Genomic DNA, 15,984 nt, shown 5'->3' with positions numbered 1-15,984 from the left:
TATGCATCGTGGGTGGTTCTTTTCTCGCTTCTTGACTGCTGGCGAGAAATAGTTGTCAGTGCTTGTAGGTAAAGGCTGTGACCCACCTGTTGGAGGGTGTGGAGAAGACAGCGAGGATGATATCCCTGCCGTGCATGCGGATGATGGGACTGGTGGAATGCAGGAGGTTGAAGTAGAAGTGCGAGTCTCCCGGGATTGAGCAGTTCAGCCGAGCTTTCAGGAACGACGTCCACTGCTTTTCAAGGACGCGCTGCGAACCGCCCAGATCGGTTTTGCACACGCGTGCAACACGAGACACAACCACCTGAGGGTCACAGAAAATGAAATTAACTTGCATATTAATTATGAATTATAAGCATTTGATAATACACACATCAAACAGTACTGTATCCTTTCCAAAAAGCCCCAAATCTTTTAATCCTTGTGGATTTTAAGCAGATTTCGGAGAGTAGCTAGTCTGTGTAAAATGGGTAAGCTAATATAAATTCATTCATGAAAACGTCAGCATTCCCTAAAACGGGCTCGGCAAGTGATTTCAACAGAGCTGAATCCAAAGTACAATGGGTTTTTGTTCTCCTCGAGGTCCAGCAGTAGAAAATGCTTGCGCAAGCACAATTCTGTTCTTGCAGTCTTGCAGTCAATTCTGTTCTGAGTCTTGCATTGCTAATTCTCACATAAAAGGAACCCTTGTTAATCTGTCAATGTGTTTTTCTCAGTTTTCAGTAAATGATATTACGGATGGTATTTCAGTTGCTCTGAAAAACATCAACAGAAAAAAAAAAAACTTCTGGTGCCTAAATTACACTCAAGACAGCTTTATAGGACATGATTATTAAATTAAACATTCAGCACAAAAACAGGGAAAAGGTCATACTGCAGTCTGACTGGAAATAGAGTAGATAGTATTGACATTTGAATAATATTGCCAGACTGGACATTCGGTAACACAATTTCAGATTACTCTTGCTATCTTTTCCCTGATCTTTCTCCACCGATCCCACAGGAAGGTTTTACTCCTATTTTCTCCTTTTTTAAATGTATGCATTTGGCAGACGTTTCATCCAAACTAACATACATTGCATTCAAGGTGTACATTTTATCATGAAACCATGATATTGATGTATTAGAACTAAACTAAAATTCCTTATGAGACAACAAAATAGACACAAATAAGACAATAGTTGATATGCAGTAAGAGTAATGAGCCATCAAATTAATGTGAATATCATAGCCCAAATCCTTTGCTCTTGGGAGGTTTCAAAAGGCATTTTTTGCAGGTGATGCCATAGAAGGACCATTGTGGGTTCCCCAAAGAACCTTTCAGTGAACAAGGAACCATTTTTTCTTAGAGTGAAGAACATTTTAATAATCTAAAAGAACCCATTTTCCACTATCAGGGGTGCAAACTCATCAGGGGTGAAAAGGTAAAAAAAAACATGAGACCCGAGAGAAGTGCGAGAATTTCTCTCTTTTTTTGTTTGATTAATATGAATGACAGACAGCAAGAAAATTGGACACTGTCGCTGCCCGGGTTTTTCTATGGCTCTGTGACATTATACTGTAACACTTGCATTTTCTTTCTCAGTTTACTTGTTTACTTACATTTAAGACATAAATTACGGTTTACGAGGATTTTGATACGTATGTATATATAACCATTCAAGGCCAGTAAAGCGCCAAATATAACTCTGTTCAAAACTCAGGCACTCTGTGCGAAGCGGATGTGTCTGCGTTTCAGATAGCGGTCAGAAACTCTTTCGCACAAATGGAGAAATGAGTCGTCTTTCGCTGCCAACTGCCATTCAAAGGTTTAAAATTACTTATTTTTACACAGCAATGATTACAAAGGCATGCAAATGAAAAGTTTTCGTGACCACACAGCACAGCAACCTCACGTGAATGAGTAACTTCAGAAGGCGTCTGTTGATGTCATTTACCGTGACTCCGCCCTAGCACCCCCCTCCATATTCAAAAACTCATCGGATCTAGACGAATCACAATTATGACTTATTTTTGATCGAAAGCGGAAAATTAACAGGTTACAAGTAACAAGTTTGCACCCCTGACTATAAATAATCTTTTGTGCAATGAAAAAGTCAAATGGATGTTAAAGGTTTTTCACAGAACCATAAATGCCAATAAATAACTTTGAATTTAAGAGTGAATAGAAATATCTGCCTTCTGAGTGCAGACTGGCACTGTTTAGATGTCTTGTTAAGCTCTAGAAGAAACATGTGAGAATAATGAGACTTGTGCTCTAAAATCCTCTCACCTTCTCCAGGTAGTTGAACTCCATGGCCATCTCTCTGAAAAAGAAGTAGACATGCGGCCCCCATTCCACAGCATTCACAAAGTACGGCTCTGAAACAGACCAGGGCCAAACCATTAGTACTTCGTCTTTAGGACACTTTACTGCTCTCTCAGATCACATGATTTTCAGAAGCAGAACTACAGGCTGCTTTCCAATAGGGCCATTAGCTCATCAAAAAAACAAAACGAAAAAAGGAAAGAGAGGGCATTTTGGGACAGGAAGTGACCCAGGACAGCAGGAGGGAGTTTGAGTCAGGACGCAGATGTGCTTTCTGCTGCATCAGGTAGAGATCACGTCAGGCCACAGACCATAGGAGCAAAGGAAGATGGGAAGAGGGGGTGGAGTTTGGCATCAAGTTGGCTGCTGACTCAGATGTGGATCCTTAGAAAGCCTTATCGACCCTGACATTAATGCTCCACTCCAAAAGCTAACAAGATGTCTACCCCAGAATGCACTGTGACAACCTCAGTGAAAAATAAATCCAAGATGGAAGATGATGCAAGATCCATTTTTTATATATAAATCTAATGAAATATTTCACAATCTGTTTTTATTGATACTTTACATCATTCAATTTATGTAGTATTTCTTGCCTGAGTTGTTATATATATTGTATGCATATAATTCATTTAATAAAGTAATCAAATGTAAAATAACTGCATAGTCCTCACTGTATAAATTAAATGTATATTAATCCTACAAAAGTCATTCAGACAAGAGCACTAAGTGATTATCTCTATTCGTTTTTTTCTTTGATTAACATTAACGAAACAGACTGTAGTAGGTAAATTGACTGCTATTGACTGACTGAAACACACGTTCATTTTAGACCTTTTACCTCTTTTAAGACTGTGCTTACAAGGATGCTTCGAAAAACTAGCATTTTGTCATGATTTTGTCATGATGTTCACAGAGACTTCTCAGACAGTGTGTTAGTACCGAGTCCTCTTTTGCATCTTATCGTGTTTGAATGAAAAAAAAAACCATACAAAATCATGAGAAAATGCTTGTTTTTCTAAGTATCGTTGTAAGCACAGTCTTAAAAGAGGTGCGTGTTTCGGGTGTGTGTTCACAGAGAGACACTTCTCAGACAGTGTGCCGAACTGTGTTCTCTTGAGATCTCGCGGAACCCAGACAGCATAATCATATACTATGCTGCATTTATCCTGTAAATTTTTAACGTGTTAAACAGAAAAAAATTGAAATTAACACCTCATTTTTGACACACATATATACATATATACATATATACATATACATATACATATATATATATATATATATATATATACACATACACATACACATACACATACACATACACATACACATACACATACACATATATATATATATATATATATATATATATATATATATATATATATATATATATATATATATATATATATACATATGTATATATATACACACACAAACACACACACACACAAGGTCTGTTGTGTATACACACACACACACACACACACACACACACACACACACACACACACACACACACACACACACACACACACACACACACACACACACACACACACACACACACACACACACACACACACACACACACACACACACACACACACACACACACACACACACACACAGTTAAGAGGCTGTCTTAGTAGGCAGTTGCCTATTTAGACAGTAGGCAAAACAAGGCAGCTCACTAGGTTTTGGAACAGTAAAGTCATGTAAGTGAAAAATGCTTTTTAACAACAAACATGACACATGAATTAATACACTTAACTCTCTCTCTCACACACACACATTATACATACACAAACAGCATTAATATTACATTTGCGTGCTGACTCTGCACGACTTCCCCTTCCTGTCAACTAACGTTTGACGTCTTCATTACCTCTAAACCATTTGGAGTCGTGTTTCACCGTTCGCAGGGCAGGATTGTCCCCCAGACTCCTGTAGATCACGGCATCGATGGCCAGAAAATCAGTCACTGTGGCAGTGTACAGATTCCCCTCTGTAAAAACAGCACACAAACTATATAAAATATCTCTCTATAACAATATCTAGAGATAAATGTAGAGAAATTATATAATTAATAATATAATATAATTAACAATATAATATAGTATAATATAAGTTAGATGGAAAAGGGAAAGGTATACATTATATACCTTTTCCATCTAACATCTCCCATTTGTGCAGCAGAATACATGTTTCATGCATCGGAGTTGTGCACATTAGGTGGTAAATTGATAAAACAACAGTCATTTTTAGTTGTTTAAGCTTCCTTGTCTTCTCTGATGGATCAGCACTGCCTTACAGACTAAAAATATGCTCTCAATATACTTTTGTCAGTGTAATGCATCTTCATATACTCAAAAAAAGTTCATTTCCTTCAGGTTCATCCAGGCAGGAAGCAGTAAAGCCATAATGCCGTGCAGGGAATGTGCTACACAGCATATGTGCATGATTAGAGTGAGAGATACACATAAATATTGTTCATAGACCGACATGTAATTAAGTTAAAGAATAACAGCAGGGACATCAGCATTACCGCACTGCTGTATATCTATATATAGTCCTCTAATATGCAAGGACGGTTTGCAAATGTTCATTGTGTTAATGCAGAAAGCTATAGAATATGATGTCTCACCTGCAAACAGGGCCACGTTGGCATGTTTCGGGTCATATGGACATCTAGCCATCCCACTGACGGTGTCACCCACCATCTCAAGTGTGTCTCCCTGCATACACACACATATAAAACACATTAGTTAATTAGAGACAAAATGCACAGAAAGTATGTGAAAAACGAACACTATCAAAAGAAATGTTATCCTCTGAAATGTTTGCTAACACAAAAGCAGAAACTGAGAAATAGTGTAGGAATAACAGAAGCAGAGTTAAAACATATGCACAAAAATTAATTTCAAAAACATCCACTGGCGATTTATAGCACAATTACAGTGCAAGCTGAAAATTACTCTCAGGCCATTAAAACTAACTATAAATAAACCTGTGCACTCTCTTTCTCTCTCTCTGTCTCTATCATACATTTCTGTCTCTAGAGAGCCTCTTAAACTCTTGACAGGTGTAATGTTCCATTACAGGTGTGCGATAATTCTTTTGATTACACAGATCTGCGACTGTGTTTCAGACCTAACAGACGGAGTTTCTTCATGTCCTCGAGACTTCTTCATACACAAACTTCTATCCTTCTAATTCCCTTGATGGAAATAGCGGCAGGTGGTTGTCAAAATTGGGGAAGCACAGATGTCGCTTATGAACATTTTTATTTTACTGTTTGAGTGTCTGCAATTTTGCTCCTAAAAGCTGTTTCTCAAATTGCTACTAAACGGTGAAATTACTTAACGGAGGAAACAAAAATGTGTTAAAAAAGACGACTAACTGCTTCCAATCTCCAGGCATTCAGTGTTTTTAAACTTTAAACCAACCCTTTAAAACATTTAAAGAAGAGCATTTATTTGAAACGGAAATCATTTATAATTAAAAAATAATAATAGTAATAAAATAAAAGTATATATAAAAATGTCTATATACACCACCATGCAAAAGTTTGGGGTCAGTAAGAATTTCTTATAATTTTTTTCCAGCAGAATCCGGCAGAGCGGATAATTAGTAATTATGTGTTTTTCTGCTTAATCCAGTAGGTTGTATATTATTAGTATGATTGGGTTAGAAGTCTGGCACAGCAGTACTGAGGTGCAGCATTTATGGATGTGGTTTTCAAGTTGATGCCGCAGGTGGACCAGCAGCTAAGACCCTCCATTAATGGGACTCACGTACGCTGGGGGCGATAGAGTCACCAGCCAGATGGATGGAAGGCAACACAGACACACACACACACACACACACACAGTCGCTCAGAGTCTTGGATTCAAACAACGTGCCCATTGAATGGCATTACCATTCTTTTCGAATAAACAACAATGCACAGAAAACCGCATCTAGTCTGATTAATGACAGTTCTCTGCTCTTGAGGTCATCAGAAACAGCTTGCTGCTTCTGGGCATATTGACGGGCAGGCAGGTGGAAAAACAAAGTATAAACAAACGGCAGGGGAGATTCTTTCTGCTTGGGGGTTGTGAAGTGATTCCCATCCGGGTCAAAAATGCGTAGTGACCCAATGAAGCCAGTGGTTTAGAACGACGCCGCAAGCAGTGCTCTGAAATGTACTGTGAAGTTTTAAAGCAAAAAAGCCGTTAGGGAGAAAATAAAATAAAATATGTGTGACACAAGTAATGGGCTGCAGAGAATGAATAAAGTACAAAAAAATGTAATGAGAAAATACAGAACCCAAAAGCATTGTCAAAACATTGCGGTAATGAAAGCACAGAGGGTGTGGTGAGGTTCTCAAGAATACATTTTTGTGCAAGTGTGTTTCGAGTATGCAGTACTCACTGTATAATTGGCACATAACGGATTGAAGGCGTTGGTCCCGCAGATAAACAATCCGCCTTGCCGGCTGAGCAGAACCTTCATGTAGTTACGGCACTCATCCTAAAAAACAGAAGAAGAAAGTCGTTTGTCTCCTAAATCAAACTCTCTGAATGACATCACATTTCTCAGCACTTTCAATTTTATTCCACGGATTGTTTGCATCTGTACAAACAATTCACTTGGCAAACCAGAGGCACGCCACAGTGAGTCATTCGGCTAAACCTCGGTTCAATTGAACGCACATGTTTGAGCCCTGCACCTGTGAAGGGCTTTAAGAGATGTGAAATAGAGATGGCTTATGTCATGCTCCCCCACGTGCCGCCCCCACCGGTGCACCCCGCGTGTGCCCGCCAGTGTGGCACCATTTGATGGGCAGCAACCTGTGGGCAATGGGGCTACATGATCACAGCAATCTGTTAGCGGATGAAGAGGGAGAGTGAGGACGTGTGGAAAGAGCCGGAGGGGGAGAAGTGGGAGTGAGTATTATTCCAGATGCTCAGGTCCTCACAGGGTTCTTGTTTTTCAGTGGAGAAATGAGGACAGAGAGAAATAGTACATGAGAGAAATCATTAGTATCTAAATTTATTTTCTTTTTTGTTACATTTTTTATTATAAATTCTTTAATTACGTTAATTAAAATTAATTATTAAATATTTGTAATTTCTAATTCTGTATAGTTTTATTTGTTAATTTAATTCAACATATAATAAGTGAAATCATTGCTATGTAATAAAATGTATGTATTAAATGTATCTAATTTAATTACCTAAATTATTTAATTAAATATTGTATTATCTAATGTTACTTTGTACATTTTATTTGTTAATGTAATAAAAATATAAAAAGTAATAATTTAAAAAGTAATAAATTACAACTGTATAGATTACTTCATTTGCACTATTTTTATTTATTATTTATTTTAATAATTGCTTTATATATACCAGCTGTCATGCCAATAAAGGATGAGAATGCGTGCGAGGTGAGAGCAATTCATAAACTCTTAAAATTGTTGGTGATAGATCATGAACTAACAGCATAACAACTGATAACGGCGCATTAAATCACATGCTATCACTGCTATGAGTGCGCCTGGCCTGTTATTAGCATCTCTGTAAGACAGATGCTTTTTTTATTGTAATGGCATTGTGTGTATGTGGTGGGGGTGTTGTGATGCAGATGTATCCTGTTTCTGTGCGTTTTCGTTTTTGAGTCTCTGTAGGAGCCCGGTGAACAAAGACCCCATAACTCTACTCATCAAACCGGTTCGACAAATTCCTCTAAGAGTCCAAACACTTGGCACAGCTCCTGGTCTTCTAAGCGATAAAACACACCCTGCGGATAAACAGCAGCAGCCTTCCCGTCCTCTTCCAGCCCTTCAATCACCATCACCTGGTCTTTCCATTTTCATCCCCTCATTTCATATTTTCAAAGAGGCCCGATTCATTTACACACTATTCATTATTCCATTAAGGGGTTCTCTCTCTAGTGCTGAACGTCCTCTGTACCCATCAACTGTCCTCTGCTCTGTGTTTCACAATAGCACTTTCCTCGTCTCTTTATTTTTCCTCTCCTACTACCAGTCCAATTATCCCTTTATCCTTCCTCTGTGTCCTTCTATAACCCACCCTTTCCACTCCTGCAGCCTTTCTCTTCCAGACTGTTCTTGTGTCTGCTTTTGCAATTTTTAGTAATTTATTGGCAAGATTGTTGCCAAAGCATCAACACACACACACACACACACACACACACACACACACACACACACACACACACACACACACACACACACACACACACACACACACACACACACACACACACACACACACACACACACACACACACACACACACACACACACACACACACACACACACACACACACACACACACACACACACACACACACAGAGACGGGGGGGAATTTATTTTGTACATTTATTTATGTACAAAATAAATAAATGAAAATAAATAAATATATCAAAAGTTTATGAACCATTGATGCTCAATACTGTGTGTCATTACTTGGATGATCCATGGCTGTTTTATGTTTTGTGATGGTTGTTATCTAGTCCCTTGATTGTCTAGAGCAGTTAAACTGAACAATGTTCTTCAGAATTCTTCAGTTTTCCAGTATCTTTTGCATATTCAAACCCTTTCCAGCAGGGACTGGAACTATTAAAAAAAAGGTTTTAAATATTCACTGATGCATTAAGATCCAGGGGGTGAAAACTTTTGAACAGGATGAAGATGTCCAAATATTTCTAATTTTGTTTAAATATCCATTTTTTTCCCATTTAGTACTGCCCTTCAGAAGCTACAGAAGATACTTACATGTTTCTCGGAAGACAAATTAAGTACAATTTAACTTGATAAGTTTTCAACCCCCCCGGCTCTTAAAGTCCCTGTAAAGGCAATTCTGAGATTTGTTTCGAAACACATTATAAATGTTAGAAATGTATTGCTGAGACACGTTACAAAGACTGTGACCTGTGTAATACTGAATTGTGGAGTTAGACCGATAAACAGTTTTTCACTATTGCTGTGTTCAGGATTTTTTAGGCGGGGCTAAACCAGTGACTCGATGATGCACTGGATGCATCTGGTGCCGTTGTGAACTATACGTGAGTGTGTTGTCTTGTGTGTTTACTGCAGCTTTCCCGCGAGTGGGCGTGGTTTCAGCGCCGACAGCGGACACGCTACTTTATTTACTTGGCAGATTTTTTATGATTCAAATTTGGCTGGGTGGTTAATATATTTGTCTGTGGTGTGACACTCAGAACACATTTAATTTGGACTTTACAGGGACTTTAATGTATCGTGTTTCCTTCTGAAGCATCAGTGAATATTTGCACCTTTTTAAATAGTTGTGCTTGAGTCCCTCAATCGTCCTCAGCGTGAAAAGATGGATCTCAAAATCATACAGTCCCTGCTGGAGAGGGTTCAAATATGCAAAAGATGCTGGGAAACTTAAGAATAGGCAGGACCTGGAGGATTTTTATGAAGAACATTGGCCAGTTTAACTGCTCAAGACAAATAAGGGACTCAAGAACAACCATCACAAAACAAAAAAACAGCCGTGGATCATCCAGGTAATGACACACATGCAGTTTTAAGAATCAATGGTTCATAAACTTTTGAACCGTGTCATTTTTAATAAATTCAGCAATTTTTTTGTCTTGTGGAATATATGTAAAACAATTATGTAAAATATCTTATTCAGGACAGCATAAAAAATAACATGCATTTTGTATGATCTCTCTTATTTAGTTCAAATTATTCAAATTTTCACAGATTCTGCAAGCGGTTCACATACTTTTTCTTGCAATTGTATAATACAAAAAAATAATGCACCTCTTGGTGGAAATTAATGATGTGATGTTATGACATTTGGATCCTAAACTCTGGAATAGCCTTCCCGATCATGTTTGGGGCTCAGACAGTTTAAATCTAGATTAAAGATTCATCTCTTTAGCCAATAATTCGCATAATGCATCTCATAGCCAGTTGTACTCCAGTGATATCAGATCAAATGCACATGATTATCTTTGCTTAATGTTATGAACAGCAGCTACGCTAATTATTTTCCTTTTGCTTTTCTGTTTTATCTCGGGACGCCCATCCCGAGGTAACTAGAGAGTCCGTCAGCTCCAGTTTGGATCCAGCCTCTTACGAAGACTTCAGACGCCTCAAAACGTGTGAATAGACGAATCAAACTCCTGCAAGGCCTTTATGATGCAACTCTGAATCATCATGCACCAATGCCAAAGATTTTCTATATATCCTAATCATTTGTTAACAACATGTATTCCTTACTTCAATGAGCTCATTGTTTCTGCCTTAAAATAATACATTGTTTATTAATACATTGTTAGCTAACTGCGTGATTCGTATACATTTCTGAAATCCATAACTTGGACACAGTCACCTCTGATAACAGATCACTCTAAATTGTAATGTAGATGCATACATTTTTTGTAAAGCTGCTTTGAAATTATGTGAATTGAATTTCAAGAGGTGCATACATTTTTGCTCAAGATCTTGTATTGACAATGTAGGAATCAAGCACTCTATAGCAGTCTACTCCAGCACATCCCAAAGACTTTCAGGGAATTTAAGGTCAGGACTCAGAGGTGCCAATTCATGTGTGAAAATGATTCTTCATGCTCCCTCTCAACCATTCTTTCACAATTTGAGCCTGATGAATCTTGACATTGTCATCCTGCAATAGGGCCATATTGTCTCTCTTCCCACATGGTTGTTTAAGAAATGAAAAGCTACACACTCCATCAATTAGGGTTAGAGGAACTTTTGCCAAACATGAGACATCCTAGACATCCAATCATTGACTCATTTGCCTATGTAAATCCAAACAGTGACTTTTTTGAGGGACCGGGCAGTGTTTATATGTATATGTATGGTGAAGGTCTCTGTCTTTATCTCAATTCAAGTCTGTTTTATTGAAGGGTTAGTTCACCCAAAAATGAAAATTCTGTCATTAATTACTTACCCTCATGCCGTTCGACACCCGTAAGACCTCCGTTCATCTTCGGAACAGAAATGAAGATATTTTAGTTGAAATCTGATGGCTCTGAAAGTCCTCCATTGGCTCAATGGCACCGTTCACTCTCAAGACCCTTAAAAGGTACTAAAGACGTTGTTACAAAGTCCATCTCACTACAGTGGTTCTAAAATAACTTTATGAATCGGCGACAATAGTTTTTGTGCGCAAAAAAACCCTAAATAACGACTTACATAGTGATGACGATTTCAAAACAAAGCATCATGAAACTTCGAAGCGTTATGAATCACTGAGCCGAATGATGATTCGGATCGCGTGTCAAACCGCCAAACTGCTGAAATTTGGCGATTCAAACCGCTGAATCGACTCACTGATTCATAACGCTTCGAAGCTTCATGATGCTTTGTTTTGAAATCGTCATCACTATGTAAGTCGTTATATAGGGTTTTTTTGCGCACAAAAACTATTGTCGCCGATTCATAAAGTTATTTTAGAACCACTGTAGTGAGATGGACTTTGTAACAACGTCTTTAGTACCTTTTAAGGGTCTTGAGAGTGAACGGTGCCATTGAGCCAATTGAGGACTTTCAGAGCCATCAGATTTCAACTAAAATATCTTCATTTCTGTTCCGAAGATGAACGGAGGTCTGACGGGTGTCGAACGACATGAGGGTAAGTAATTAATGACAGAATTTTCATTTTTGGGTGAACTAACCCTTTAAAAAAAAACACAAAAAAAACCCCCAAGTCTTTGACTTTCTACCCTGTACCTGCATGCCATATTTATTCAGCTTACAGGGCCTCGACTATCCCTGCAAATTCTCACTGTTAGTGTCAAGTACTAAATTATTTATACCGGGTCCCAGATAAGTTTACCACCAAAGCCTGTGTGTGAGAGAGCATTAGTAAAAGGGCGTTGTCTTTCTGGCAGATGTTTTTTTCTAACAGATGCTGAGCTGAACAAGTGAATTCCTCCTTGGCCTCTCTCTTTCTCTTCCACTCCGTTGAGTTTATAGACATGACATATACACCAACACCGCACATCTGCGCAGAGTACTCCCTACATTCCTAGATCACTGATATCTTTATATCTAAACACATTCTTTCAAAATGCAGTCCCACAATAACACCATAAACCATCCACAGACTGACAGTGCCTCATTATGTGTTCAAATCAGACTTCAGCAGGAGATAAAAGCCTGCAGCAAGTGATAAAAGCTTGAAAATATTTCCAACAGCCAGTTTTATTTATATACTATTAGTATTCATTAATATTTTGAATTAGCTTTTATTTTTATAGCTTACAGTTTCTTAGTTTAAGTTTTAGGAAATGTGTGCTTTTGTCAATTTCATTAATTTTATTCATTTTAATATATATATCAGTAATTTAACTGTCAAGGCAACATTTCTACTTCAGTTTTTCATCTAATTTTTATATTTCATTTGATTTAATCTTTATTTCAATTAACAAAATTATTCAATAGTTTCAGTTTTAGGTAATAAATAACAACTGTCAACTGCAACAAGCAATGAACAACAGAGCATTGTCGACCGTTCTGTGATTAAAGCGCATTTGCTTTTGCTCAATGCTCAATTTTGAGCATTGCGACTGGTGGCTGGAAATGAAGGACTTCAATTCGTGTGTCACTGCAAATCCCTTTCAACGTGAGCATCGACTGACTGGACACGGCACAATTCTGCACATCATTATCAACTAAGAGCGTAACTCGTCTCACGGGTGTCCACTTAACAACTTCAGACACTGTTCCTCATAATTAAAGGGTCATATTTACAATAAGCAAAACCAACTCTCAGAAGTTTCCATTATATGCTCAGCTGAGTCTGTTTCTCCAACCATGATAGGAGAGGGAATACTGCAGAGCTTTGAGAAGTAAAGAGCACAAGAAAGTTGGCAGAGACCTCTTTTTCCCCTCTCAATCTCTCTTTCCCGTGGCGATATTGTCATCTCTAGAATTCTCTTTGTAATTGCTATGACAGCAGCCTCAGTCAGACAGGGACCACATTAACAGCAAGGGGCTAAATTAGTGCAAATCTGCCAGGGAACACAGAGTAAGGTGTTGTGTTTGTGGTTGTGTAGAATGTGTATGTTAGCTATAAAGAGAATTGACTAAGAAAGAAACAAAGAGATGGACAAAAAGTGAGGAGTAAATGATTTAGAGTTTTTTGTATGTGAGAGAGATGGATTGCGTGTATTTGTGTTTTTGCTCTAAGGCTAATCCACGCCCCCTCACACACTTTGACGCTGATGGCTGGTGAACACACCATGGGCTAACATCAACATTGAGAGCAGGCTAGTTAAAGCAATCATGGAGCTTAAGGATTCAAAAGTGTGTGTGTGTGAGTGAGTGAAAGACAGAGTACTGTAATTAGGACTAGGGAATGGAACGTGCCCTAAAAGTGTGTTAAACCTATATGACTTCAAATGAACTTGTCAGAGTGAAAAATTATAAACAACAACAACAACAACAACAATAAATAGAATACTAACAAACAATGCAAAGATGCAATTAGCCAGTGAGTGCTTTGGGTGGTTCACCTAAATTCAGAATTCAGATTCAAAGCAGTTCTTTAAGGGTGCTTTCACACCTGCCTCATTTAGTTCGGTTGAATCGTACTAGAGTTCGTTTTCCCCTTTGGTGCAGTTCGTTTGGTCAGGTGTGAAAGCAGCAATCGCACTCGGGTCGGGTGCACACCAAAAGCGGACCAAACAAGCGTACTGAGACCTCCTTGAAGAGGTGGTCTCGGTACGCTTTCAAACAAACTCTGGAGTCGTTCATTTGTGGTGAGAACATGATTCGACTTGAACAGACCCAACTGCAAAAAGTACTGATCATTTTTGGACTAAACCAGCTGCCATAGTCACACGGACAGTAAAAGAAATGGACACAGCGACCCCATAGACTTCACGGAGAAAAAGTGAAGTAGAAGCACTCACTTCATGATGGCTGAACGTACTGCGCAGCCTCAGACTGAGCTTGATGACGTAGATGTGACGTGAGCAACCAGTCTGGCAGTTGTAAGTCTTCTAGCATTTGTGCAAAGTGAAATCTGAATCACGTTGTTGAAATATTTTGTCCCGTTGCTTTTGGCTATGTATGGGCTTCTCCACATACTTCTCCCTTAACTTTATCGGACTTTATTCCTCCACGTCCCCCCGATTGCCTCATAGACAGTAAAAGATTGCCTGCGAGCTTCTCCTCCTGTCTATATGGTAATTTCTCTACTGCGTGCCGATAGTCGTGTGGTTATGACGCAATCATTAGCCTATTTTTTACAAAAACGGCTTCTACGGGTTGATAGTGTATAAGCTAAAAGGTAATGGAGCCTTTTATACATTGTATATACTTATATACATTTCTTTAGAAATAAACAATGGACAAATGTAGTCTTTAAAGATGCAAAGTTATTCGCTGTCAAAGTGACACAAAAATGAATGGGAGTCAATGGGATGCTAACAGCAGGTGAAGACTTGGTTAGCAATGGCTGCCCCTAATGGAAGGTACGCTTTCCGGGTGCTGGATTACCCCCTTGGCTGTGCATTATGTGATGAGGAAGTGTTTGTTGATAGTTTGCACTTTAGCATGGCAGCTCGCGGACAAACTTGGAGTAGTGAGGAGGTGCGGAGCCTCATAGAAATTTGGTCTGATGATCATATTAGGTCCCAACTTTCGAAAACTCACAAGAACAGCACGATCTTCGCTTGAAGTGACAAGCGATGCACGCTCGCCGTTTGCAATGCATTAGAACGTTGTTTTCAGATTATGGCAAGGGACAAAACCAGCCCGCGCAGTCGCAGTTAAGGAAATACGCCATGGCCAATGAGTTTGTGCATTTTGGTTTGTTTCAAAAAAGCTGAAAAATGCTACAACATTTGCCCTTGGTTCGGAACAAATGAACCGAACTAGAGATGTGAAAGCACACTAAGACCCTGAATTCAGATTCAGGGTTTTTCTTTTTCCAGTTGTTGTTCACTAGTCCTAGTCTGTATTCCAACTATATTTAGATTCAGAATTCAAATGCAGTTTGGATCCTTTAGATTCAGAATTCATAGTGGCTCATTTATATTTAGAAAATACAAATATAACTTCAACTGAGAATTCAAATTCAGAATTTAGGTTCAAAGACTCAGAATCCAGATTCAGGGTGGTTCTATTAGATTTACAATTCACAAATCATATCACATTCAGAACTGTTCACTTCTATATACCGTCTATCAAATATTCAATACCATTAATGGTGGTTGAGGAGATTCTCCCCATCTATATGTAAAGCGCTTTGAGTACCCAGAAAAGCGCTATATAAATGTAACAAATTATTATTATTAATATTAATAATAATAAAATCAGAACTCATAATTAGTTTGGATCCAATAGACTCAAAATCCAGATTCAGAGTTGTTCAATTAAATACTGAATTTTTATTACGTTCCGAGTTGTTCACTTCTATATAAAGTCTATATTTAGATTCATAATTGATATTCAGCTTGGATCATTTAGATTCAGAATTCAGATTTTACACACACACACATACAGAGAATATACTGTGCCAATTTAAAGCGTTTCACTTGGGTCCTTTGTAGATTTTCAATTCCGATCCAGAGTGGTTCTTTAATATTCAGCACATCCATGCAGGTGTGTGTAATTGGAAGTGCAGTCAGCTGCATCAGCACATTATA

The 15,984-nt window shown here is 38.4% G+C and overlaps 1 protein-coding gene across 2 annotated transcripts in view; it reads right to left on the bottom strand.

Moving 5' to 3' along the window:
* sema6bb (sema domain, transmembrane domain (TM), and cytoplasmic domain, (semaphorin) 6Bb) overlaps positions 1-15,984 on the bottom strand; it is a 141,106-nt gene that overhangs the window by 38,949 nt on the left and 86,173 nt on the right. For both annotated transcript variants that reach the window (XM_079827855.1, XM_079827854.1), the window contains 5 exons: positions 6,728-6,826; positions 4,959-5,049; positions 4,200-4,319; positions 2,273-2,361; positions 87-304 (listed from right to left, as the gene is read on the bottom strand). In XM_079827855.1, the coding sequence (XP_079683981.1) occupies positions 87-304; positions 2,273-2,361; positions 4,200-4,319; positions 4,959-5,049; positions 6,728-6,826 (617 nt within the window). The remainder of the gene's footprint in view (positions 1-86; positions 305-2,272; positions 2,362-4,199; positions 4,320-4,958; positions 5,050-6,727; positions 6,827-15,984) is intronic.

This window comes from Gobio gobio, assembly GCF_949357685.1.
Source record: "Gobio gobio genome assembly, chromosome: 10".
NCBI lineage: Eukaryota > Metazoa > Chordata > Actinopteri > Cypriniformes > Gobionidae > Gobio > Gobio gobio.
Note: the sequence above shows the minus strand (reverse complement) of the source record. Positions and strands in the feature narration are given on the sequence as shown.